General features: G+C 38.7%; 1 protein-coding gene across 2 annotated transcripts in view; it reads right to left on the bottom strand.

The window, feature by feature from the left end:
- CERS6 (ceramide synthase 6) overlaps nucleotides 1-27,343 on the bottom strand; it is a 315,670-nt gene that overhangs the window by 55,567 nt on the left and 232,760 nt on the right. For both annotated transcript variants that reach the window (XM_027589370.2, XM_027589371.2), the window contains exons 5-8: nucleotides 26,230-26,280; nucleotides 22,072-22,164; nucleotides 4,647-4,775; nucleotides 1,809-1,915 (exon numbers count right to left, since the gene is read on the bottom strand). In XM_027589370.2, the coding sequence (XP_027445171.1) occupies nucleotides 1,809-1,915; nucleotides 4,647-4,775; nucleotides 22,072-22,164; nucleotides 26,230-26,280 (380 nt within the window). The remainder of the gene's footprint in view (nucleotides 1-1,808; nucleotides 1,916-4,646; nucleotides 4,776-22,071; nucleotides 22,165-26,229; nucleotides 26,281-27,343) is intronic.

Here is a 27,343-nt window from a genome sequence, read left to right as displayed (position 1 = left end):
CCCATTACACTCAAGGAATTGGAAACAAAGGTCATCCAGGCACCAATCCAACTTCTGAGACATATCTGAAAAAGATTTCATTCACTAGATGTACCACTACAATGGGATCAAGTATATAAATTATTTCTTGTATTACAAACAATAAAATATTTCTCTCTGCAAGTTGCCTCTTGAAAAACTTGGTCTCATGTAGGGGCATGGTAGTAGAAGTCCTACGACATTTGCAATGGAAAGTCTTGCTTTGTATTTGGTTATAAGGATTTTTCTAAGTGGCTAGTTTCTGACATCATCACAGGACATACCTATGAGTTATCTTATTAGTAGCATTGCCTAATTTCTATATTCTGCAGTCTACGTTCTAGGCAACTCATTGCTGTCTAAACCTAAAGAGCTTTTTTACACATTAGCTGAAGGGGGGGATAAGGGGTACATCTAATTTTAATTCTTCCCTTAAAGGGAAGTATGCAAATCAAAGTACTTGAGAGTGATGATTATTTCTTTAAAAGTCAGATTCTCAGAAATCCTAGGTAAGAAAACTTTCTATTATTCTCTGGAGAAATATGTCCTGGACTTTGCTCACATTACTTCTATTTAAATTCTTACCACTAAGTTCTGTTAATAATCTTGAAAGACACACAATCCTGAATAATTACAGATACATTATATGCAAAATTGTATGTATTTCCTACCTACAAGCATATAAAACTATACTGAGGTATTATAAATGCTTGTTGCTAACACACAATGTTGCTTCTTGAAATAATTTTCATAATAAGTCAGTGTCCAAAAGGGCTGAGATCCTCAAAGAGAAGGTGTGTGTGTGTTAGTAATTTGTTTATGGAACTCCAGTGATAGACATACTCCTTTAAAAATCCCAACTCTATAATGGTTATTTTTCTACTGGGGCAAGTTATTATTGCATCCCTTCATTTCTCAGCTTTTTCCAATTTCCATTGCTTTAATTTCCCATTCAAATCGATTTCTTAGAATTGAAAAAATACATCAGTGGTAGACTTTAAGTGATACAGAGGGCTCATTTCTTTTCTAGTTCAAGTAATAGCCTTCCAGAAAAAAATATTAATGACACTGGACCTATTTTCTATAGAAAGGATTGTCAAATTCCATCAAAATTGGTCATATTATTTCCTTAGCTCTTAACAAAATAAAAGACATCCAGACATTAAGAGGCCATAGGGAATTTCAGGGGTTAATTTCAGGTTATACTTTCCATCTGTTTTAGCTATAAATACAGCTGATGAGGAGAATGGTACCCAAACTTCAATGTGGAGCAGAACCACCAGGAAGGCTTATCAAAACACAGATTGCCAGGACCCAACTCTAGTGTTTGTGATTCAGGAGGTCTGGTGGGGAGGGCCCAGGAAGTTGCACTGCTAACAAGTTCCTTGGTATGCTGTTGCTACCAGTCTAGGGGCAAGGCTTTTGTACACCCCTGGTACAGGAGGGATCCCTGACATATAACTGGTTGCAACACCATGTTTCCTTTATTTATTCAAACTTTCATGGTTAAGGGTTTCTGATTCATACTCTAGACTGGACCCCAAAATAGTGGACGGCTTTCTGTGGTCTCAGGACCTCTGTCAGGCACATCCTTCTCTAACTACCCTACAGAAAAGATTAGTAAAGAGTACAGTATTTCTGGAAGAAGAAACCAAAGCCATTTCTTGAGTCTCTCCCCCACTTTCTTTAAACCTCTTACTAAATATTTGGAATGAAATTCAAAAGCAAAATAGCTCGTAAAGCTTATCCGGAATGGGTGACTCTATTGGAAAGAAGACTGGCATACTCACCAGAGAGGAAATATACCCAGTCGTGTGGTGATAAAAACCATGGCAAACATAACAAACAGAAGATCACAAATTTTCTGAAACTTGGCATAATTTGCCATTTTGGCAGCCTATAAAAGGAAGGAATGTGATATATTAATTTAGTTAAACTGGTAAATGAAAAACTTCTTTCAAAATGCATGTGTCTCCTATAAGATATAACTTACCAGATGCATAAAACTGCCTGCTACTTTGAAATGTCATGCATCATGCATCAGTATTTATAAATTACCCATAAGTTGAGTGAAATGCAACACTAGCTATAAGCAAAACTATGGACTGTCACAGATTTAATAAAACATTCAGCAACCTGAAAAATTCAATTATATGGTTGATCTCAGGAAAACAAAAATAAGAAAATTCCTGCATTATAGATGATATTAGCAAGGCAAAGACACCAACACAGGAATTTGGCATAACAGGCCAAAGTAGAAAGTGCTAGGTAATCCTTTAAAACTCTAATGAGCCCCAAACACTAAGGCCACAAACTTCATACAGATTATATGAAGCCTTTCTGCATTGTTTTCTTCTTTCTACTTAGAATGAAAGGTTCTCCTTAAATAGGCATTGAGGAATATTCTGGAGAGACAGTTTCTTGGCTTATTCTCATAAATTTAGAAATAAAGAACACATCAAGATCATGTTATTTCAATGAATCCATTTAGGTATAATTTTCAAAGTTACATTAATGGATCATTTTCTAGATGAAAGTCACTAATGTTCCAAGTGTCTGTAAGAATTACTCTAATAATTCATGATAGTAATTTAAGTGACCATTTTTTATATTATAAATTAGGGAAGAGATTACCTCCCTTTTCCTACCATCTACACACTTTTTAACAGATGATTCTAAAGTAACAATAGGTGACACTGAAAAGATAATTTTGCTTGATCACCTCTTTTTACATTTTCACATAGAATTCACATGCACCCACACACAGGGTTATAAACTGAAGATGTCTTGCTGAATTCATAACATTACTTTCTACTTCTTAGAAAGTTAAATTAGCTGAGTCAAACCTGAAAGGACTGTTGACAGTATCCATAGAAGCTACCATTTTGTAGCTTTAAGTAAAACACAGAGCGATGAGAGAAATGAATTACTAAGAAAAAATATCCATTAACTGAACAGAAACCAGGATTATGAACTTTTCATTTCATGAATACTTTGGGTGTGACATCACGAATTATTAGTAAGAAAGAAAAAAAGCATCTTCTGCCTCCTTCTGCCTAGGTAAACCATTTTTCTCTTATATTCATTCAACAGTATTCAATAGAAAAGTATCAAACATGCAAGTTTTCTGAAATGTCTAGGTCATAGATCCCACTTCAAAGAGTTGATAGTTGACATATCTCATTATTTAGATATTCTCAAGCATTATTGTATAATGTAAAGAAAATCCATGTGATGGGGAATATTTGCTTTTAAGCCACATGACTGGCATTTCTGGATTGTTTTTCTTTTCTGGGTAAAAGTGATAGACAACGATTCAACCAGCCATTTCCACAGACATTAAAGTTGGCAGATTGTACAAGATTAATTTGGAAACTATATATTGCTGTATAAATCTCCACTTTCAAGCATACTTAGGATTTAACCAAATGATACCTGGTTTACAGGAGACTGCCCTTATACAACTATATTTCTCTTTTTAAAAATATGCTAAACAGAGTTTAGCTTGAGTCACTTAAAAATTATAGTGCCACACTATCATCTGACATATCTAGCCCATTAGGACTGTTTTTCTATTTCATAGTCTTATAAGGAACAGAGTTTTTAATGAAGTGCTGTATATATTACAAACCTTGATTAATCATCTTTATAGTAGATTCAATTTTATCATGTGGAATTTCTGCTTATACCGTAATAATAGATCATTATTTGAGAGCACCTCTATATTCAAAGTGACAGTATATACTTCAAGGGGCAGAACTGTGTGGACCAACAAGAATAAAAACTCAGAATACAGATTCTATGACCCATTTCTACATGAAATTTGTACTCTGGTAAGTTTATCTTTCACCAGTCACATAAATTTCTTAACATAAAGTAAAAAGTCTTTTATTCAATTATATAACACTATTGGGTGTGTCTCTTCATAGGGGCCATAAGTAAGAGTAAATACCACGTCAAAATATTCCTTGGGATTTTATCTTTTGAAATATGCTTGAAGCATTTTTCTTTTTCTTCTTTTCTTTTGCTACTTTAATAATCCTAAATGATAATGGTTTAGAAAGTTTATCAAAATACAACCAATATTTCCTCACTCTATACTTATACATGTAGAGAACATAGTTTTTATATTTAATTTACAATTCATATATACTTTTCACTGTAAAAATACTAGGATAATACATCTATTGGCAATAAAAACTATGATTACTAATTAATGTCATCAGGATGTACAACTATTAATAACTAAATTGAGTTGTATGTACTTCACAGATAGATCAGCGTGAAACTTGTAACACCAGAAACAAAACCTTTTCAAGTAATGATTTTCCGATTGTAAAACATTCATTTCTTAAGTGTGGGATAGTAAAGGTTTTCATTATTCTACTACTAAAGAATGCTAAGATGATGAACATGCTTTGTATAAAAATGTATGGACTAAAGTCTCACTTTTACCAATTTAACTTACAAAGAAACACTTTGCAGTTTAAAATCAGTCATATACTCTCATATATCAATCATATACTATCTTGCCCCAGTGCGATATAGAATAACATAGAAGAGCTGATGGTTTGGGGATTTCCTGAATTCTAGATTTCAAACTCTTAAAGATGAAAGGAAACTTTTACCTCTAGAAGAGCATCAGCTGAATCATGAAGACAGAGGACCAGGGTCCCAACTCGGGCCATATTGTTGACATATGAAAAGGAAATCAAGAAAATAGCTACAAGGTGATGCAGGAACATAATGCCAAAGTCCTTGAGGAAGGAAAAACACAGCCATGTTAGGTCTTAGAGGACAGCAATGTTTCCATTCATCTCTTCCATTATTCAACAAATACTTCCCAAGGTTCTTAATGGACCTAGCACTGGGGATACTAAAATGAGTAAGATGTATTTCCTACCCTCTGGGAGCTCACTACAGAGGGGCAGAGGCATAAAGGGGACCGGTAACTACGGAGAATGTGATAAATGCCAGGACTAAGGCCAGATCATAAAGGGTGTTTTGTACGTAAACCAAAGAATTTGAAGCTATGGGAGAAATTGCCTCAGAATTTCAAGCAAAGAAAGGCATTACTCGGATCCCTACTTTAGGAAAATCCTTGGGGCAGCGGCGCAGGTCCAACGGGACCACTTCTCGGACTACCGTGGCTGGGGATCCTGCATCCTTCCCCTAGAATATGTCCATTGGGATAGTAAAATAAGACTCCTAATATGCGGCTTTCTGATGAATCCTACACAAACAAGCCCTAAATCTTAACCCTTACTTGTCCATAGTCATTAGAAAAAGAAACTGGCGAAAGTAATGATAAATTGGCCACCTTTATTTCGGTCAATTTCAATGGAGCTGCTGGTCGGCCCATGTGAAAAGATCATCTTTCTCTGACACTGATTTATCTCCTGGCCATCTGGACATGGTTTGTTGTGATGCAGAATTTCTGTTGCTTGGATATACAGTCTCTCATTTACTAATATTTTTACCCTCATTTATTTTTTAAGATTTATTTATTTACTTGAGAGTGTGCATGCACGAGTGGGGGGAGGGGCAGAGGGAAAGAGAATCTCAAGCAGACTCCCCACTGAGCTCAGAGCCCAACACAGGGCTTGATCTCATGACCCTGAGACCATGACCTGAGCCAAAATCAAGAGTTGGATGCTTAACCAACTGAGCCACCCAGGTGCCCTTTGCTCTTATTTATAAATCTATTTCTTCCAGAGTACATTTGAACTTCTCTGGACTTAAATGCCAAGATTAGCCCTAGTGGTGATCTACCTGAAACCTTAGAAAAATAAAGCTATTCATGTAAAGATAAATAAATTAGCCAAAATGAAAAGCATATTATGAAACTGAGAAAGAGAGAGAGAAAGAGAGCAAGTATGTGCATATGCTCTTTATTCAGTAGCTATTGATGTCATATAGTTTTGGATTTGAAAGGTCAACCTCAGTGACTTTTAAATGGTTTTAAAACATTTAAGCAATGGCCTTTGTTTAGATCCTGAAAGCAGCTTATCCATAAGTAATGAAATATTGCTATTAGGTCCTTTGCCATTTATTTCATTGTATAGTTCCCATATTGAAAATATTTTCAATTATTTGGTTTTATTTTTTAATTTTTAAAAGGATTTTATTTATTTGAGAGAGAGAGAGTGAAAGAGAGTACAAGCGGGGAGGAGAGAGAGAAGCAGGCTCCCCGCTGAGCAGGGAGCCTGACGTGGGTCTCGATCCCAGGACCCTGAGACCACGACCCAAGCCGAAGGCAGTTGCCTAACCAACTGATCCACCCAGGTGCCCCAATTATTTCGTTTTAATTTATATAACATGAACCTACCAAGTTATGGATATTTCTAGTTTAAATTCCTGTGATACAGAACTCTTAAAAATGTCTTTTTATGTTTTATAAAATTAAGCTTTAAATGGCAATGATGAAATAAAGTTAAATTTGTATGTTTTAAAAAAAATCTCACAATGTTTCAGTGGTTCTGTATATACATGACTATATCCAGGGGTTACTTTTCTGCCTTGGAAAGTGCCAAACATTTACTGATAACCATACATATCGATTTATTACTAGGATAAACAATGCATTAGTATCCTAAATAAGGTCAATTTATAGTGTTTTTTTTTCATTTTTTTATTAACATATATTATTTGTTTCAGGGGTACAGGTCTGTGATTCATCAGTCTTACACAATTCACAGAGCTCACCATAGCACAAACCCTCCCCATTGTCCATCACCCAGCCACCCCAATCCTCCGATCCGCCTCCACTCCAGCTACCCTCAGCTTGTTTCCTGAGATTAAAAGTCTCTTACAGTTTGTCTCCCTCTCCGGTTTCACCTTGTTTCATTTTTCCCTCCTTTCCCCTATGATCCTCTGTCTTGTTTCTCAAATTCCTCATATCAGTGAGATCATATGATACTTGTCTTTCTCTGACCGAAGGTCGACAATTTAAAAAATGAATTGCAACTACTTCTCTTCTTTTCAGCTAACCTAGTCTCCAAATTCACCATGTTCTATTGATGGTGGATACCACTGTTGGAAAAATCATCTGTCTTCTATCAGTCAATTCCAACTACCCACAGAACTATAGAACCAAATCTTGCAAACTGTTGGCCTACAACTATGGTCCTTCCTTCAGAACCACATTCACCGCCCAGTTTTCAGCTCACTGGCAGAGAGAAATAATGATCATGCTATTGAATGAGTCTCATGAGTGATTATGTACAGACTCAACTTACCAGTTTTACCTACTTCTGATTTTCTGATGTTCTTGTGGTGTCTAGGATTTTCCTAAATCATTAAAGTTGGACAATACCAAAATTCCTTAGGTATACAATGAAAATTACTCTGATAATGTTTTCTACTGGAAGGTGAAATCTCTTCTCTCCAGGCTCTTATCAAAAATTTATTAGGTTCCAGTACCAGGAGCATCATGTTCTACCAAACAAGAACTACTTCAAAACAATGCCAAGTGAAACTAACCTATCAAACAATACTTTAAACTGTTTCCTAAACATAAGTAAATGAAAACATACAGCACTTAATCCAATAGTTCAGTGAGTTTATATTTGCCCATGCTCAATATGCAGATTTAAAATCTAACCTGTTGAGTACCTAACCAGAACATTTCCCACATTTCCTATTGTTCAGCCCGGAATGACTGCTCTGGATTTACTGAAAGAAAACAAGAGTTTTTCTCTATTTAGTTTAAAAATGAATAAATATAAATTGATTAAAACACTTATGGATGATTAGGACAATTTTATAATTAAGTTTCCTAATTCGTATCTGATATAAATGTCAATAAACAACACAAAGCTCTTAGCAATATAACAAGCATCCCTTAAATATGAGAGCCTTGTTTTTGAGACAAAGTTTGCTTTGTGAGATGATTCCTGAATATAAATCCCCTGGTCCTGGAAAATATTTATTACTGAGAGACTCAGAGTTATGCCCATGGCAGAAGACCAATTTTCATTATACAGTCATTATCTGTATGAATATGAAAAAAGCATGAATAATGAATTTTGTCTTTTACGTTTCTGCTTCAGAAAGCATTATACCCAACAAAATACCTTCAATAAAAGCCAGGCAATCATTAATGTGTTACCTCTCCTTACCTTGATCCCTTTCTTTAACTAGGCACTGAATTTGGTCTAAATAACAGTTTTCAAATAAATTGTCAACTTGGACCTTATCAATGCAGGGTAAGAACTCCCATCCTCAGGTTTGTTATTGTTGAAAAATGACTGGTGTGTAGGTAAACACAGGCCTGGCCACAGGAACCTTAGCATCTTAGGTTGAGAATGTTTTCTTGCATTTTTGGTAGCAGCAATTAGGGAGAAAGACTGTGATTTCTTCTTGGCACTCACACTGAGGACTGATTCCAAAGACCTTATTCAAAACAGACCAGTCTGGCCACCTGTTTCACTGGTGTTCCCTGCCTCCTGCTGTTCTGCCATATTGTTTCTGGACATCTTCTCAGCCAATATCAAGGGTTCCTTCTATGTTTGCTGCCTTAATATGGACCCTGACCTCAGCCCCCATTCCAGTGGCTGTTCCTATGTTAATTATCAGAGATGGAAAAAAAAAATCAGATGTAGTCTTAACTCCACGTCAATTAGAATGAGTCTACAATGAAAGAATTCAAGGAAGAGCCATCCATTTTTAATACCAGAAACTGGTAAGATAATGCTGTTTTTTTTCCTCATTACATATTGAATGGCATTTAGAAAACCAGAATAGCCTCTTAGTCTGTTCTGTGTAGCTTCCACAACAGAATTCCTTGGATACATGTAAGATTCCAGCTACTTGGGCTCCATCGCCAACTGTTGGAATGAGAAATGGCATCCTTACTTCAGTTCTCCAGGGGAATTTCTTGAAAAATAAAATATTAGTGGTGAAAGGCCAGAAGGATCACCCTCATTGAAACATAAGTCTGGTGTTCTGTATGATGGAACGCCCTTTGCAATGATTGGGATGCAAAGACTCTTCAAAATAATGCTCTGTCTCCAGGAAGCACCAAATTCATTCATCTTGATGTACAAGTTTTTATGAAAGCAAAATTAACTCATTTCTCATTATGGGGGAAAAAAAACCCAACACAAACAAAAAGAAACTTGTTCTCTAAATTCCCATTTGCTGGAAAAAGTACTCATAATTTCATAGAGTTTCTTTTGGGAATAATCTTTGCAACAAATAAAGCAAAACAGTGGTGAACCTTCTGAAAAAAGAAATAAGACCAAGATTTTAAGTGATAGCTGATTTAGATGCACATGGATAGTGAAGAATATGAAATATTTCTAAAGTGCAAGGCAAAGAAAAGACTCTTCCTTCTCAGATGCAAATGACATGTATTAGCTTTCCTGAATTTAACAAATAAAATTAACAAATATAATAAACTTATAATAGAAAATTACCTGAATAGAAATCAGGTAATTATCACCAGGTTACCCTTTTAACAGATTTTCAAATTCTCTAAGGAAACAGAAGGACAACATCATAACTTTTCTTTTTCTTTTCTTTTTTTTGAGAGAGAGAAAGAGAATGGAGAGGGAGGGGCTGAGGGAGAGAGAGAATCTTAAGCAGGTTTCCTGCTCAGCCCTGAGCGGGACACGGGGCTTGATCTCACAACTCTGAGATCATGACCTGAGCCAAAATCAAGAGTCAGGTGCTTAACAGACTGAGCCACCCAGGTGACCCAGCAACAATGTAATTTAAAACTGATTTCATTGTATGGCAACTGCAACAACAGTTGAAATCTCTCAGGTCTATCTGCTTTGTTTTGCTTTGTTTTAAATAGTTTTTTTTTTTTATTTGAACTTTCAAGGTACCTAGAAAGTTGTGTGACTTTTGACAGAATAACATGTTATTTTTTATAGAGATCAATAACACACTGTCTTCCTATCTCTTCACTTGGGATTTTGCAACCTGAGGGTAAAACTCAGAAAGGTTGGAGAAGCACAGTTGTGCAAGAAGTGGACTTCTAGCACATAACTTGGCAATGTGCAGGGGTGAGTGGCCACACAGGCTCCATCCCCACTGCAGCCCGGATGCACAGATGGAGACGGGGAGGATCTCAGACAAAACCTAAATATGGCAAGAATAATCATAGGTACTTTTCCCTTTGAAGGAATAGGAAAATAGGTTCTCAACCTTCGGCTATAGCTAAAGTCCTGATTTACAGCATGAATATATATATATATATATAAAACCTTTAAAAAGCTAAGAAACAAGAGACTAAAAAACCATCTAGCCATGCATGATGTGAAAAGTTCACAGAATGTTTTTAAAAATGTCAGCCTTTGGGTATCTCCAGTCTCCCTCAATTTATTTGTCTATTTTATTTTTAGCTGGCCCCAAATGTTGGTGTACTATGAAGAGAACTGGTTAAATGTGCCATTAAAAAAAGATATTTCAAATAACAAGGCCCTTCTTGTTAAAAACTGTAACTGGAATTCACAGTCATTCTCATGGAGAACCTATTCATGCTAGGGTGAATATTCACGGGAAAATTTGGGAAGGGATAAAAAAGTGAGATTGATTTGAGAAATATTTGTTCAATTATAAAGTGGAGTAGTTCTCAGGGAAATTATTCGGTTACCCTTCTCTAAGATTCAATCCATGAATAAAACTTCATTTACACTAAATCTACAGTCACGTTTATTTCAACACTTTTTTTCCAATAGACTAGATTTTTCCAACTTTGGACTAAATATATACAGACTGAGGTCTTTGTGGGAGATTACTGTCACATACAGACATCATTCTAAAAACAAGTTGCGTGCCAAGAAATTGATTAAAGACATCTAAATTTACTATTGTTACTATCAAAATGTTTGAAAAAATATGTACTGATGTGATTTAAATATCTCTACTAGCCATTCTCAAATCTGACATCCTAACTATTCAGCAAATATGTACATCTAGGCCACTCTAGTTTAAAGCAGAGAATGGCACAATATGGCTCCCAAGCCAAATCTGGTCTACCAATGGAGATATTTTTGTCAATAAAGTTTTATTAGAACACTGTCACATTCGTTTAACCAATGCCTATGGCAGTGTTCTTCTTACAGTTGAGTACCTGCAACAGAGACTGTGTGGCCTGCAAGTTTAAAATATTTACTATCTGGCCCTTTATAGGAAAGTCTGATGGCCCCTGCCTTAGAGCCACGTCTAAGGATCTATTTTGGGAAACTCAAGTCACGTTATCTGAGATGTGACAATTGCATAGTGTCATGTCCAACTTCATCACATTTTCTTCAGATAAAGGATGTATGAGAGATTTAATTTTCTTAGGTGTTCTGAAGTAATCCATTAGATATTACTCTTAAAATTCAGATGAACTATTAAAAATATTTGAGTTTTGGCAGATATCTCTACTAAAATTCTCACGATAAATTACAACTACAACTTCTAGAAAATTTGAAAATCAAGAAATTTTTCACCAGTTTTTAAAATAAAAGCTGTCTGTCCAGAGGCAGTATTACTTTCCCTAAAACTAGATGTGCTATTACTTTATAGCTTCTGGGAATATATATAAAGTGAAATTAAGACCGCTGTCTAAGCAGTGTTTACCTAATCTTTCTCCTGTGTAACATTTATGGTACCATTTCAAGATCAAGAACCCATAATCTTGTCTCCATGAATTATTAAATATTTAATATTTAATCTTTAATTGATTTTCTTACTGTGGAAAAGGATACAATAAAATTTTATTTGTACAACAGAAAATAGTAAGATAGTGCCCCTAATCCCTTCCAGTGTGCCGGGCCAGGGAGCAGAACATTCATTTGCAACTCCCTGGAGTCCTCCTTCATGCTTTCCTTTCCTTTCCCTGTCAAGAGAACACTCTCCAAATACACTATGCTTTCAAGTGACATAGATATTTTTCTTAATTATATACACACATGGTTTTTTTTCTCATTGAATTTTGGGTCTTCAGAAATTTTCATCACTAACAGTTCTTGTCACATACCAAGTACTTGTTGTTGGAGGCCTTTTATATACGCCTTCCGAGCTCTGTTTAAATTACACCTGAACCAGTCACACTAACTTGTACGGCTTTTAATGCTAGGAGGGTCACTTCTGAGACATTTTAAATACACTCGATATAAGAGTCTTAAGTGGTGCACAGGTTACAGACTTTATTCTCTCTTTCTCTCTCTCTCAATATCCCTGAGGACAAAAGCAATGGCAACACTTAATGATACCAAGTAAACCCATTCAGGTTGAAAATATCCAGAATGATCAGTAGGGGGCAGACTGTGCTCAAGTAAAATCAGAAACATCCCAGGACTCAAAACCATCACCTTCATATTTACAGCAAAGCCCTTGAGGCTCAAAATGACAATGGGCAATCAAAGACTCAATTTTGTGCTTTAGATGAAGATGAAAAATGTCTCCTTCAGGTCAACCAAGTTGGGACGATGCTGTAAATTGTCAGAAGGGGTTCATAGGAACTCTTACTGTTCCCATGGGCATTATCCTTTGGTCTAACTCCTCATCCCTTCAGCTGCCTGAGCTCCCCACTCCTCTTCACAAATAGCCAGAACTCTGCCAGCAGAATTCACCTGTCGAACTTCTTGCCCCATGCAGGCTCTGGCCATGCAGGTTTTTTTTTTTTTTTTTTTTTTTTTTTTCTGGCTGGAACCCTGGTATTTTCCCTTCTCTTCTCCAAGCCCCACTCCACTTTGACTACCTAATGAACTCTTACCTACCTTCCAATAATGCCTACTAATTCTCAAGCTCCATAGGCTCTGTCTGACACTGTGATTCAGTCACATAAAACAAGTACTATCAGAACTGCATTTTATAAAGAAACTGAGGCACAGAGATGCAAGGTAATTATTCCAAAGTCACACAGTAAGAACAAGCTAGAGCCAGATCTGAATTCGGTTGTATGTGACTCCAGAGCCCAGGCTCCTAACGACATGGCAGGCTGCTGCTCAGAAACAAACGTGAGAAATGACAACTGTGAGGAAAGGAGTCTTAGAGAGAGGACACTTCTGAAAACATATAGAAGTGAGAGACTAACACACAGAATATGGTCCCGATCCGGAAGGCAGGAAGAGAAGGGGATCACGAGCAAAGATACAGGGTTAGCCATGAGTGGAAAGGGCGCCCCTTCTTAGGAGGCCAAAATTAAGGATGTGGGAATGGGTCCGCTGGTATTTATGGGGAGAGAAACAGAGGGAATTTATGGAGTCAGGGGCAGAGTTAGAGCTATGATAAACCGGAGTGGGTGTTTTCCCAAGACCCTTGGGATGACTTGAGAGAAACTCCCCAGAGGAACTGAATGACTGGACCTCCCAAATGAAAGTGGAATCTTCCAAGTGCCAATGGCACCTCCTGTGAGCGGGTGGGACTCCAGAGGCCCGAGACTTAAAGACCCAGAGCCCTAGACCAGCAGCACCACGTAGATCCTGGGGTGTGGGTCTCTCTGCACTGCAGCAATGCCGTGGCCCTTTGCACGGCACTGGAAGGAGAGGCTCCTGGCCATCCCCATCCTGCACTGCGGTCAGCGGTACATGCTGCTGCCGTGCCCCAGGACTGCCCAGTGCCCAGGAGTTGGGATGTGACATCTAAAGAGGCTTAAGAGCCCTCCTCCAGCAAGGCACTTGGGAGTCTGATTGCCAGATGAAGGCACTAGTTAAGGCAGCCTTTGAATAAAATCCTGTACAATCGCTCCATAAAACATATTTCTTTCCCAGGCGACACTGTTCCATTGTTCTCTCATCAGCCTGCACACAGCAGTGGGCTGCAATGTTCTGATCACAGGTGGTAGCTTATTAAAATCAGCTGCCTCTCCTTCCCTTCTTCTAGTCTGAAGACACAGTAGTGAGAAAGGAGCAGGAGCAAGGCCTAAGAGTCAGGGATATCTGCCTCAGAGCTTGGAAGGCAGGATGTTGCTACTCCAGTCAGAAGCGGAAACACAAAAGAGCAACTCTGCACGTCTGTGAAGGAGGCATCAGGTGGCCTGCCCGACTGTGTCTCCAAGGAGCAGCTCTGAGGTGACATGGAGAGAGAGTACCACGTCGCGCTCCACCCTTCTCGGGATCAGCAGGTGTCCTCTGGCATGATTTTAGCTTTGCAAACAAAGAAAGGACACACTAATGCCAGCCCAGGTCCTTGAAGTCCTATCTCTAGAAAATACTTAAATAATCTGTACCAGCAGTTCTTGCAGGTTTTGGTCTCAGAACGCCTTTATATCTTTAAAAAAAAACCACTGAGGACATCAAAAAGTGTTTGTTGATGTGGGCTATATCTCTTAGTCTTTGCCACACTAGACATTAAAACTGAGAAATTTGAAAAGCATTTATTAATTTAAGTCTATGACATGTTAATGAACCTAAATATTTTCCTGAAAAATAACTGTATTTTCCAAAATAAAAAAAATGGTGAGGAGAGTGGCAGTGTTTTACATCATTGCAAATCTCTTCGATGTCTGGCTTAAGACAGGAGAGTTGGATTCTCATTAACTGTCATTACATTCAAACTTTTGTCCTAAGTTATTCTGGTTGAAGTATATAAAGAAAATCTAGTACCTAACAGCTAGAAAAGGGAGAAATATCTTAATAGTCTTTTCAGATAGTTATGAATATTCTTCTTTGATATCGTACCAAAATTTGACAAGTGGGATATTCTTAAAGGTTAGGTGCAATGTAGAATCTAAAACAGTATCAATACCCTTTTCATATTCTTTTACATTTAAGCCCTTGGTTTGTCTTGACCTTTGAATGGATCTTTTACTCATGTATGACTTAGTAGCATCATGCATTAGTCATCTGGAAAATACTGGTTCACTGAGTCAATTATTTTTACAAATCACTTTTATTAATATCCCTACCAAACTTATCAGATAAGTCTTTATGGATTGAGATGCTATCAAGCTCTCACTGGTGGACAGGAGTCTTTCAAAAATCTAATTTTTGCTTGAAGCCCTGAGTTTTATCTTTGACAACAAATAATGTCAATTTTTTTTTGAAACAGCTCAGCAAAGTCACTTTGTGCACTTTCCAAAAAAAAGTGACTATCAAATATACAAGTTGGAATAACCACAGTTTGTCAGTCATTCTTCCAAGTAAAAATGAGATTTACAGAAGAAAAAAAGCAGCTTGTTCAGCTCACAACCCAAAGCACTAAGTGCACATGCTTTTTCTTGAGATAGTATTGGACACTGTCAGGCAGCAAAAGTTCTTTATGCCTACTTCCCATTTTATCACACAAGATATTTTTAAGTGCATACTCAAGAATAGAGAGTTAATAAAATTAACACTTTTTAATTCTTCAACAAGAACATTCTTAACTGAAACTGACATTTTTTTCTTTCTGTAAGCATGTAGCAGTTAAGAATATGACTACTAGTACCGTTTGGGGCCGCTTCCTGCAACTTTGCCCACTATTACTTCTGGACTATGATACCATTTCAACACAGTCAGGAAGGCAAAGGTCATCTTAGTATTATTATGGAAACAGTTTTCACCTTGCAGACCTCCATGGGTCCAAAGACTACACTTTGAGAACTTCTGATCTCCAAAAATTATTTCTAAATATCATTCAAGGAAATGATAATTAGCCATATTATTAATAACAGCTTCACTAGTCAGGATAAACTAGATTACGTGTCAAAAACAAAGCCCTTCAAACCTCAGTGGTTTAAAACAAAAGCTTATTTCTTATTCACTGCATGTCACCTTGGGCAGGGAAGGGGGCTGGTACTCTGCTCACCACAGTCACTCAGGGACCCAGGTTGATGGAGCAGTTTCCATCTCAAATGTTACCCATCACGATACTACAGGGGATAAGAGACACTAGAAGGTCTCACCGGTGATTAAACACCTCAAAGTGACTCAAGTCAGTTCTGTTCCCAGCCTACCAGTCACCTGGCCCCATCCAACCGCAAGAGGGGGCATGGCTGAGTAGTACAATCCTACAAGTGCCTGGGGGTAGAGAGGTGGCAATATTTGGTGAACTAAGGGGCGCCTGGGTGGCTCAGTGGGTTAAGCGGCTGCCTTGGGCTCAGGTCATGATCCCAGGGTCCTGGGATCGAGTCCCACATCGGGCTCCCTGCTCAGCAGGGAGTCTGCTTCTCTCTCTCTCTCTGCCTGCTGCTCTGCCTACTTGTGCTCTCTGTCAAATTAAAAAAAAAAACAAAAAATCTTAAAAAATAAAAATAAAAAAAATTTGATGAACCAAGTTAACTACCACAGTGATATCTAACATTTATTGAGTATTTATTATGTGCCAGGCACTGTTCAAAGAGCATGTATTATTTATTTTTGCTCACAAAACCCCCATGAGTTAGATTACATGAACTCCATTCTTTGGATAAGCGAACCAAAGCACAAAAAAGTAAAGTACCATGCTCAAGGTCATTCCACATTAGGAGTGGTGCTGAGCAGGCAGATGGACTTCAGAGCCCAAGCCTTTAAACTTCTAAGCCAAAATGACCATAATTGTTCCCCGGTCTAGAACAAACTGAGAAAAATAATAACTTTTTCATAAAGATAAATTTAAAGAATTGTCCTTTATCACAAGGTATCCTAGTCTCCTTTAAAATGTTAAAATTTCTCTTCCTTTATGAATTGAGGGTGATAAGTAGTAGGTGCTTTTAAAAATTTCCTTCCTAGGCAAAGTAAAAGGCTGGCAACCTTAAGTTAGTTCTTCCTAATTATTTTTGATAATTTTAATTGATCAAAATATAATAAATTTGTGACCACTGCTTTGGGGGTTTTTGTTTGTTGGCTGGGTTTAGCGCTATGTGTGGATTCAACCAAATTTCGGTCATTATGTGCTAGGTAATGTTCTAAGCTCTAAACCAGACAGTTTTCATGGATATTATCTCATTTAATTCCATGCCATCCTGCTTCCTTATAAGGGAGATTATTGCACGCATGTTCTTTCACCTTAAAACTAACTGAAGCAGGAAAGACCTGGAGCGTGGCAAGCCCCTACTCACAGCAATGGGTGCAGAAATTACCAGAGAGCAAATACAAGCCCGTCAATAAGTTTCTTGCTAAACTTAATCATCATACCTCTCTGTTCGGAATCTTTTCCAGGATGTAGTTTTTCTCTCAGGTTAAAGACCAAAAGAGCAACAAGCGGATTTCACCAGCTTGGGCACTGGAACTTGGCCATGGATGATTCCTACAAGGACTCCGAACACAAGCAGCACTTATTGGCCAAGGGCCCAGGCTTTCAAGCCAAACAGCAGCTTAGTTAAAAGGGACATAGGGCTTAGACGCGAGCAAGCTGTTCTGAGCTCCAACACATTTATTAGTTTCTCTTGGAAAATTTAGATGTGCAGAAGAAAAACTCATTGTGAACAGGTGCTAAAGAACAGAATTTTAATAAAAATTAAGCCTTGGGATATAAAAGTTGTTTCCAATAATGGTGGAATACTGAGAATATACCCGTTGTTTTAATAAGATACCTTAACAATTTGTTCTTATAGAAGAAGGAAGGAAAATAGGAAGGAAGGGAAGGAGAGACCAATGAAGGGAAGAAAGAAAAAGGTAAGTAAGGTAAAATCCTCAAAATATCATGGTAGCACACTAATAGAATATCTAAATTATAACTCCATTATACCAAATGACTACATCTGGGCTTGTCCTTTCGTTCCGGAAGGTTAATAATAAAGTATCTCATCACTCACCCAATAAGTACCAACCCTGGAAAGGATCAAGAGAGAGGCATTTTAAACACCAGATTCTATTTGGAAACAGAGTAACTAAGGAAAAAAAAAGGTGGCAATAGGAGGACACTCTAGAGAAAAAGCATTTATGAATATAAAGGCCATTTTAGAAAGACTTATAAACTCATTAAGTCACAGAAAATGATTTCTAAACCTCACTTCAGTTATTGATTTTAACAGTCTGAGGTATGCATTCAGATTCAATGTTTATAAATCCTGGCCCTACGTGAAAATGGCCATTCAAGTTCATTGTCATTTAATAGGGAACTAAAGAAACATTCTTTATAACTTTCTATTCATAACCCTATGAAAAGCCTTCCATACTGTGTTGTCAATGGGTGTCTTCAACAGCTCTATTTCATAATGAGGAGGCAGGCTGTTGTTACAGGGTTTAGTTAATAGCTGGTAGTGCTAATGCAAGGACAGAGAATGTATTTGGCAGCCAGGATATTGGATTAATCCTCACTGATGGATGGAACGGCAGATCCTCTAAGCACTAGAGCAAGGGAGAAGGCACAATGAAGGACCTGCAGTGACAGTCAGCAAGATGCAAAGGAGAAAAGTGAGAGCTATGATTCACTAAGAGAAATGGCAAGAGAGAAAAAGGCCTTCCTCATTAAAACCTGTGCTGAGTAATACACAGGTTTGGCAGTGGCTAACTTCTCATTCTGTGCAAGAAGGAAGAATAAACCAACTGCACCAAGAATGTACAGAGGGACTCTGACCAGCTGAAGAAGGGAGAGGTGCCAGATGTCTGAAACAAGCTATTGGTGTCGACTAAGAAAAAAAAAAGGAGACTTCATTGCTAAACACTGACAATATGTACAGGCCTGAGATCAATTCCATGAACTTCACTGTAAAATTACCCTCTTCATACATAGGTGGTTTCCACACTGATGCAAGATATATTAAAACCATACAAAATGGTATATTTCAACCTTGAAAACCATCCCCTTATGATAACTTTTAGATAATGGTCACTTGACTTAAAACAATGAAGACTCTATGAGTCCTCTTGGCTCACAGAAAACACCACGTTAAATGCACGTGAGAAAGTTCAAGCAAATGGAAGGGGTTTGGTGACTTTGGGTAGAGCAATGTCTCGCTGGGACTAGGCTCTCAGGAGCCTAGTACAGTTATAGTCTTGCTTTTATTAATCTATTTGACTCTAGCTGGCACACCTAATTCTCACTAAGCAAAAGGAGAAACCAATAAAATGGCAGAGAGCTGCAAAAGGCTACTACCTCTAATGTCAGGAGCATGGCAAGGCAAGATAATGCAAGAATTGTTTACAAGTCTAATCTCAGACTGAATCACAGAAACTTGCTGGGTAAATTTGGGCTCTAATTCATTCCCACACAGCACAACCTTGAAAATTTTACATTGACTCACTGTATATCAATTTTCCCAGCTACAAAATGGGAAAATATTCAAACCTCCTTTTTTCTGCAAGTTTTTTCTGTAGCTACCTGGAAAAAAGTGCTCCTCAAAAGAAAACAAAATGCATATTACTCAGCCTTATAAAGGAAGGACATTCTGACACAGGCTACAGCACGGATGATCCTGACGATATTATGCTAAGTGAGATAAGCCAGCCACAAAATGACAAACATTGTATGATTCCACTTATATGAGGTACCTAGAGTAGTCAAATTCAAAGAGACAGAGAGCAGAATGGTGGCAGCCAGGGGCCAGGGGAGGGGACAATGGGGGAATTACTGTTTCACGGGTACAGAGTTTCAGTTGTGCAAGATGGAAAGAGTCCTGGAAACTGGTTGCACAACAATGTGAATGTGTGTAATACTTCTGAACTGCACACTTCAAATGGTTAAGATGGTACAATTTTATGTTTTGTATTTTTACCAATTAAAGGTAATAAGTAAAATGCACAATAAGCCTAGCACTGTGCCTAGCACAGAGGACATGATCAGTCTACAAGCACTAGGTACAGGAATGAAGAAGACTCTTCACGTAAGACAGATGAGATCTAATCTGATTGGCCTACCACCACCAAGGGACCTTTAAACATTACCAGAAAGTGACTCAGCATGGTACCATGAGGAAGGAACTGCAAATGATAGTTGTCAATGAGTTATCTGCTCTGCCAAGCTCTAGCCCTCAGAGGGACCATCCCCTTCTGAGAATCAAACAACAGACATCTCATGCAGGGTGTGCAGCCACACAAGGTAAGGAAAGCCAGCTTTGTGCTGGTCAAGAGAGCCTCTGCTGGACGAGAGTGGCAGGCATGCCCCTGGGGAAAGGGGCTGCAGGTACTAGGGCCACAGACTCATACGTGTTCTTCCGCAGCCACCTGGATACCACTTTGCAATTTAGCAGCTTACAATCTAACCAAGGAAGTTACAGTGTTCCGGTACTGTGCTCCTTGACAATACAGTGTTCCGGTACTGTGCTCCTTGACAATACATAGTTCTGTTTCCAGAGGAGTTTGGAAGATATCCATTAGTAAGTCAGAAGACATTCTGATTAGTTCATTTATTCACTCACCCTAAACTTACTGATCCCCATCACCAGCAGGTGCATTGATGGCCATGGTACAAAGATAAACATATCTTGCTCTTTTGCCCTTCAAGCCTAGGGAAGGGACAGAGTCAGGCCACCAGGTCACAGAGTTCATTTAGGAATGTTATACTTTGATGATGTATTTTGATGTTAGATAACTCTAATTAAGGAAAAACTCATTCGTGGGGCTGGGACACTGAGAGCTTACTCTCTCCCAGGGGCTACCAATACAGTTAAAAAATAGCATATGTATACCTGGGGCACTTGTAAACTAAACCCATAAGAAGGAGTGGTCAAAAATCCCAGAGGAATTGAATTAGCCTTCAAAGAAGAGACTACTTTTGGACTAGGTCAGGTTTGGGAGGAGGGAAATAGGATATATTCTAGCCAAGGTAAGGTCTTATAAAAAAACAAAGCTGCATGAAAAAAAAAATTATGTCTGAACATTGATGAGAAGATACTCTTGCTAAGACGTATGTGTGTGTCAGTGGGGGAGGCCGGGGTGGGGGAGACGGGGGATGAGACTGGAGAAGTAGCTCTGAATCATGTTAACAACCCTGAATATTACTCCAAGGAGTCTGGCTTTGTCTTGAAGAGTTTTTAGAAATCTAGCACTTAGGTGTCAGTAGGCAAGAATGGCTATTCAGATAGGAGGACCATTTAAAAAGCTATTGCAATAGATTAAGAAAAGTAGAGATGACCTCAACTAAATGGGTCCATGACATTAAGGGTTCAAGTATAAGGAAAAGCAAAGGGGGAGAGCAAAGGAAAAATCCTAGCTCATGTGACTGTCGGTTACAAGGATTACCGGAGGAAGCACAAGACTAAGGGGATGATCATGTCTTCAGTTAGAAATACTTTGCATGTAAAATTCAGTTTCCTCATTCATAAAATGAGGATAAGTAATAAATGATCCAACTGGATTTTGGAGTTGATGGGAGGATTAAGTGATAAAACAAATACAAAGAACATATTACTATTACTTACGCCTAGATTTGTGGAAGTACAGACCTGGAGAGAACCCAGGGCCGGAGAGAAACATTTGGGAGCTCTTGGCACATGAGTTATGGTTGGTAGTGCTAAAGGTTATAAGCTTGATCATCCCAGGAGATGATGTTCTGTCATCTAGAACTAGACCATGGGCACACAAATGAGCAGCACATGAGGCACTAGGCTGGAGGCTGGAGGCCAGCAAAGACGACTTTGAAGGAATGATCCAAATGTGGGAATCTGGAGAAAATGGTATGATGGAAAAATTTTAAGCAGTAAGTAGCCAGAAGTGCCTATTCTTCCCAGAAGCTGGTAGATGAGAGCTGGAAGGGGTGGGTTTGAGGACTTCAAGAGCACCCCCAGCAAAAGCCAGTCCAGTGAAGGGGACAGGTGGAGGCTGATCACAGTTCATGTAGCAGAGTTGTATTTGCACGATGTATCTGGATGTTAGATAATTCTAATTAAGGAAAAACTCATTCGTGGGGCTGGGACACTGAGAATTTACTCTCTCCCAGGGGCTACAAATACAATTTTTCTTCTTTATTTAATTTGAGGAACAGAGGGCCTTGTGAATCAGACTGAGAGAAAATTGCTGTTGTTTGGATTCATGGATACATTTTTTTCACAGAGAAAAGAACACTAGGTTTGGAGGCAGGAGGGAAGAGCCAATGTGAACAAAATATAAAGCCCCACCAACAAAATAGACTTTCTGTGGGAATACAGAAAGTAGTACTAAGCTAGCACAGCCGGAGAACAGAAGTGAGTGCCTCTGAGACTCCACACCCATCTGCCAAGGGCCATTAAGGACACACACCTGCAAGCACTTTTTACCACACAACCACTCTTACCTTTCTTTTGATATCAGTGAACTGCGAAAACATTAAAGACCAATAAAACGACAGCTCCAGGATATAATAGTAGTGAAGGTCAGTTGTGAGTGGCTGAGGATCAAAGAAAAAAAAGGAAAGATTAACAGTTAATAGGAAACCAATTAGTGTCCCAAACATCTCAAGCTCAGGGCTGAAAAGTGACACGGTCTTACGCTTCTACAGATTCCAGCCCCATTCTCTCTGTGGAAAAGAAGGGCTTTGAAGCATGCCTCTAATCCGCAGCTTGATGGCATTAAGTTTTGTTTTATCCCCAACCAAAAAAGTGTCAGTGAGTATGAACATTTGGTACCCAAGTCACTCTTTATTTTAACAACAGGATTTATGATGCTTCCTTGAGATAAGTATCTGTAAGATTCCTCAGCAACCTGGAAAAAAAAAAAAAAAAACCAAAACACATACACAAAAAGAATAACCCTGGAAAGTGCCGGGAGATTCCATCATACAGGGGCAAGGGAGGTAGGTGATAGAAACTGGGGTGCCAGATGGGTCACAGAGGCAGAGTTTTAAGTTCTGCATTAATCAGAGCTTTCCTGTTATTAGGAAATGTTCTGTACATTGCAAATACCAGAAAAGATAATTCAAAAATATTTATTAAAAGACACAGGGACAAGGAAGCTGCCAAGAAATACCAGGCTAGGCCCCCAGCCAGGAAATCTGAGATCAAGTCTCTCAGCTCCATAGCTCAGAAGGTATAAAATTTGGGCCTTAATTTATTTATTGTAAAATGGAGGTGACACATGCTCTATCTGCTTCAGAGGTCCAGGAATGGGGAGAGGCTCAGAGAGGCAGTAGAAGTCAGTAATATTTATTTTGTTTACTGAACTATAATGAAACGTCTTACTTTACTAGAACGAATAAAAGACCTTTGAAATGCATCACCTCCATGCTACCCACAATGTAACAGTATACACAGTAACTACAATGGAAACTTTAATGTTCCGTGAACCAACAGCAGCATAACAAATTACTTTCATGAGAAGCTGGCACTCACTTAACTACTAATTCTACCAACTTTATGTATTGGCACTAAAGAAAACAGTTGTCCCTCCCACTGATCTTTGGCAACAGTGAGGGGACAGGATATGGTCTCACCAGCCATCCCAAGCTCTGAGAGACAATGAGCATCAGTATGTTTATCAAACTCAGCATCACCCTGGAGAGAATATATTTTCCACTGAATTGTCCTTTTAAAATTTGCAGGCATTAGCAATAAGGGATGGGTATTCAGGTTGGACATATGGCAGCAATGAATCTAGAAAATAGGGCACTGGCTTCAGGACCCTTGGAGCCAAGGTTAAATTTCAGTTTTAATGAGAGTTCTGGCACCACCACCTGGGAAAAGCCACGGAAGCCTATGAAGGCAAGTGAGAGTACATCTAGAAACCACAGTGTTCGTGAGAGAGCATCATTATACTACAAAACTACCATATTCATGGAGTGCTCTGCAGCTGACAAAGCTTACCTGCATGTTAATTTCTTTGACTCTCATAAAAATCCTACAAAATACCATCATTTTCTAGATGGTATAGCTGATAGGCAATTGCGATCAGTTAGTTTGGGTTGAAAGGTCAATCACAGGTCTTCCAGCTAGTGAGGCTTCTGTAACTACCATGTTAAGGCTTCTCATTCCCAACTTGGGCTCTTTATGACAAACTAAACAGGCCCAACTAAAGACCACTTTCCATTATTCTAAACTTAAAATATACACATGTACATAAAAATCATCATATAATAAATTACATATATCCTTATACACAAGGAGCAGTGTGCCCTTAATAAAATTGCAACAGACCACTATTCTCATCTAATATACATCCAATTATTTAAATATACATGCTAAAGATATAATAAATATACTTCATCAGCATGCCTCTGTCTTTAAAAGTACCCTTAAGGCCTGAGACTGACTCTGAAACTATAATCTATATATTTATGGAGACATAGCTACCCACAGTGCACTTTAATTACATGCTGTTTTTTTTCCCACACATACAAAAAGAAAGAGCTGATTTTTTTTATTAGAATACAGAGTTTATCAAAGATGACCACTATTCCTATAAGAGATTATGAATTGGTCCTAGATTTTTGGGGCTAATGCCAAATTATTCATTTATAAGCAATGATGTCTTATCAGCAGAAGACAATCTTGATCTGAATCCCCACACGCAGTATCTTTCCTTCTATTCTAATGATGTTTCTTATTTTTATTTTATTATTTTATTATTTTTTAAAGACTTTATTTATTTATTCGAGAGAGAGAGGGAAAGAGAGAGACAGAGCACGAGCAGGGAGAAAGGCAGAGGGAGAAGCAGGCTCCCCGTGGAGCAGGGAGCCTGATGCAGGGCTCGATCCCAGGACCCCGGGATCATGACCTGAGCCGAAGGCAGACGCTTAACCGACTGAGCCACCCAGGCACCCCTATTTTATTATTTTTTAGAGATTATTTTATTTTATTTTATTTTTAAGTAATCTCTATAACCAATGTGGGACTCAAACTTACAACCCCGAAATCAAGAGTCACGTGCTCTACGGAGTCAGGCAGGCGTCCCAATGTTTCTTATTTTTAAACATAACTATGTACCAGACCCTCAAAATTTCATGTTAAATCTCTAGTTTTGTCTGTGAAACAGTCAGCAACTACAATTTTGGGCCACTGCCCCAGCAACTAATTATGTCAGAAAAAAGCAATTCCTTAGCTCCAGCCATAAATGTGAAAGTTATTTCAGACTATGTTATCGTTATAAGGAAGAGTGAGTATTACATTTCCTGTAACATCTGTCTCAGTGTTGTTCATATGACAGAATTTACCTCATAAATGCAGTGCATTAGGGCAGCTACCACATCAACGTGAGTCACAGTTTCTAGAAGGCTTTGACATACTTCTATAAATAGAATTCTAGCTATATTCGGATTTTTCCACTCAGTATACCATTACAGGACACGAAGAGAGGTGTAATGACAATATCCCAAGTATTTAAGATAGTAAAACAGCAGTTGAGCCTGAGAATTGCAATTGTGCATGGTAAGTGATTGGTTTCAACGTTGCTTCAGTCTCCATCAGAAAGCCCTGGAAAGCTCAGCTTTCTCTAACCATGTCATATTGCTTGTTTACATTCTTTTCTAATCTGAATAAACTACATGAAAGAGATGGAAATGCAAACTGGAACTCCATTTCAATGTGTCCCTAGCCCTGAACCAGCCCAAGGAGTTTCCAAAACCAGTCCCTAGCCTGTTGCAACACTGAGTGTAACAGAAAAGACACAGAGCATGCTTGCTCCCCAGTAACTTTAGGCATACCAAAAAGACCAAATGCCTCCAAAAAGACAACCCAAGGACTGGCAGTCAAAGTAAAAAATCCAAGGTGCCTATCATAATGTATGTCTCTTTATTTTATCACCAAAATACATTGCTGCATTTGAGTTTCTTACGTAATATATTCCAATTAAACTAGAAATTTTATAAAATTTTCAGTTAAGAAATTACTAGAAAAGACCCAGCTACGATATTCAGATAGTAACTGATCTGAGGAACATAACACATGCTAATATTATTGAATTCATGGACAGAGGCAAAGGTATGTCGGGGGTGGGGATCTGAAATGCTCCCTTTCTGGGATATAATTTTCATCTCATTTTTGATGATGGTTTTAAATCTAGTGTAATGATACAAGCCCCTTTTTCCATGCTCAAGGAAATGGTACTTGATATACATATTTAGAGGTTGCTCTTAAGCCACAAAGTGGCCTGAACTCTGCCTGTCTGCCACAGCCCTACACTTGAGCTTAACCCGCTTGCTGTCCAGAGAGACCCTTGCTGGTTTCAGGTCTTCAGGCTCTCTGCAGTAATCTAGACGTAGATCAGCTGTAAGAAGCAGGAATCACCCAACTATTGAACTGACTGTATCTTACTCTTCAGCAAATGCACCTTCCAGCTTATTCCATTTGCTAAAGCAATTGAGCTTTGTTTCTGAACTTCACTGAGAACACAAGCTACTTCCCTTAACTAGGCTAAGTCTGCATCACGCAGCAGGGGTGGGGGCAGGGGCCTAAAACCATGACCCTGACCTAAGGAAGATACTCTGCGTGTGTAAAAGACCCAGATGGTAATGTCTCCTTACCTGATACGGGTAGTTGTACCAGCAGTGCCTTGTATTCCACAACCAGGGGGTCTGAAAAAAATGACAAATGCATTTTACATGTTTTGGAAATGAAGCAGGATAAGAGATGCTTTTGACAGATGCTTGTCCCCAATATTTGGGATTTCAATAATCTACCTGTATGAGAACTGAAGGACTTTAACTAGAATTAGGATATTAAAGCAATTAATATGCCATTATACATGCTCTCTGGGTAATCTTCTAAACTCACTGGTAGTGACGTAGGAAGACGTTAGGGGCCAAAGCCTACCGCCAAGAAAGAATTCTTGAGATGTCTTTGGTGCAAAGGGGTGGTTTTATTAAAGCACGGGAACAGGACCTGTGGGCAGGAGGAGCTGCACTGGGGTCATGAGGAGCGGCCCATGATATACCTTCAAGTTGGGAGGGGGTTAGGGATAGCGTAAGTCTCTAAGGAATTTTAGAAGCAAGGCTTCCAGGACCTCGAGGGGGCTAGCTGTTGTTGGGAAAAGGTCATTTCTTATCGTCTAATAAAACCTTAGTCATGAGACCCTTCAGATGTACATCGGTGGACCATATGCTTGAGGGATGATTGCCAACACAAGGAAGTTTCCAAAAGAATTTCTATATGTTAAAGTAGGATTACAGGATCCCGGGGGGGGGGGGGGGGGGGGGGGGGGCGGGGGGAACTGGGCTAGGATTGCCTTTTGCCCTTAGCAAAGTGTCAACATCAGGGCAGTTGAGTCCCTAGAGGAATTGCCACTCTGCCTGTTTCAAGGACTTGTCAGTGGGCTGTAGGTAGTAAGGAAATTTAATATTTTTTCTTCTGCCTTTGTTTCTCACATCAGTAGTATTTCAGGCTACTTCTGCGAGAGAGTCCCCACTGGTGTTTTTTGTATTTTACTGGTTACATGGACACCTTCCTACTATGTAACCAGCCTCTGCAGCAGAGCCTTTTAGGGGTCTCACTTAGACTGGATGCAAATCATCAATCTCACTATTATCAATAAACAATGCTGACAGTTGGTGCAAACTACTCTGAAACTCCTCCAACCCAACATTGCAAAGCAACATTATCAATCAATCCTTTCATGCTTTGATGACCAGTGGTTAAGTA

Source organism: Zalophus californianus, chromosome 3 (genome assembly GCF_009762305.2).
Source record: "Zalophus californianus isolate mZalCal1 chromosome 3, mZalCal1.pri.v2, whole genome shotgun sequence".
In the NCBI taxonomy this organism is placed as follows: domain Eukaryota; kingdom Metazoa; phylum Chordata; class Mammalia; order Carnivora; family Otariidae; genus Zalophus; species Zalophus californianus.
The sequence above is the reverse complement of the archived record's forward strand: the minus strand, read 5'-3'. Positions and strand labels throughout refer to the sequence as shown.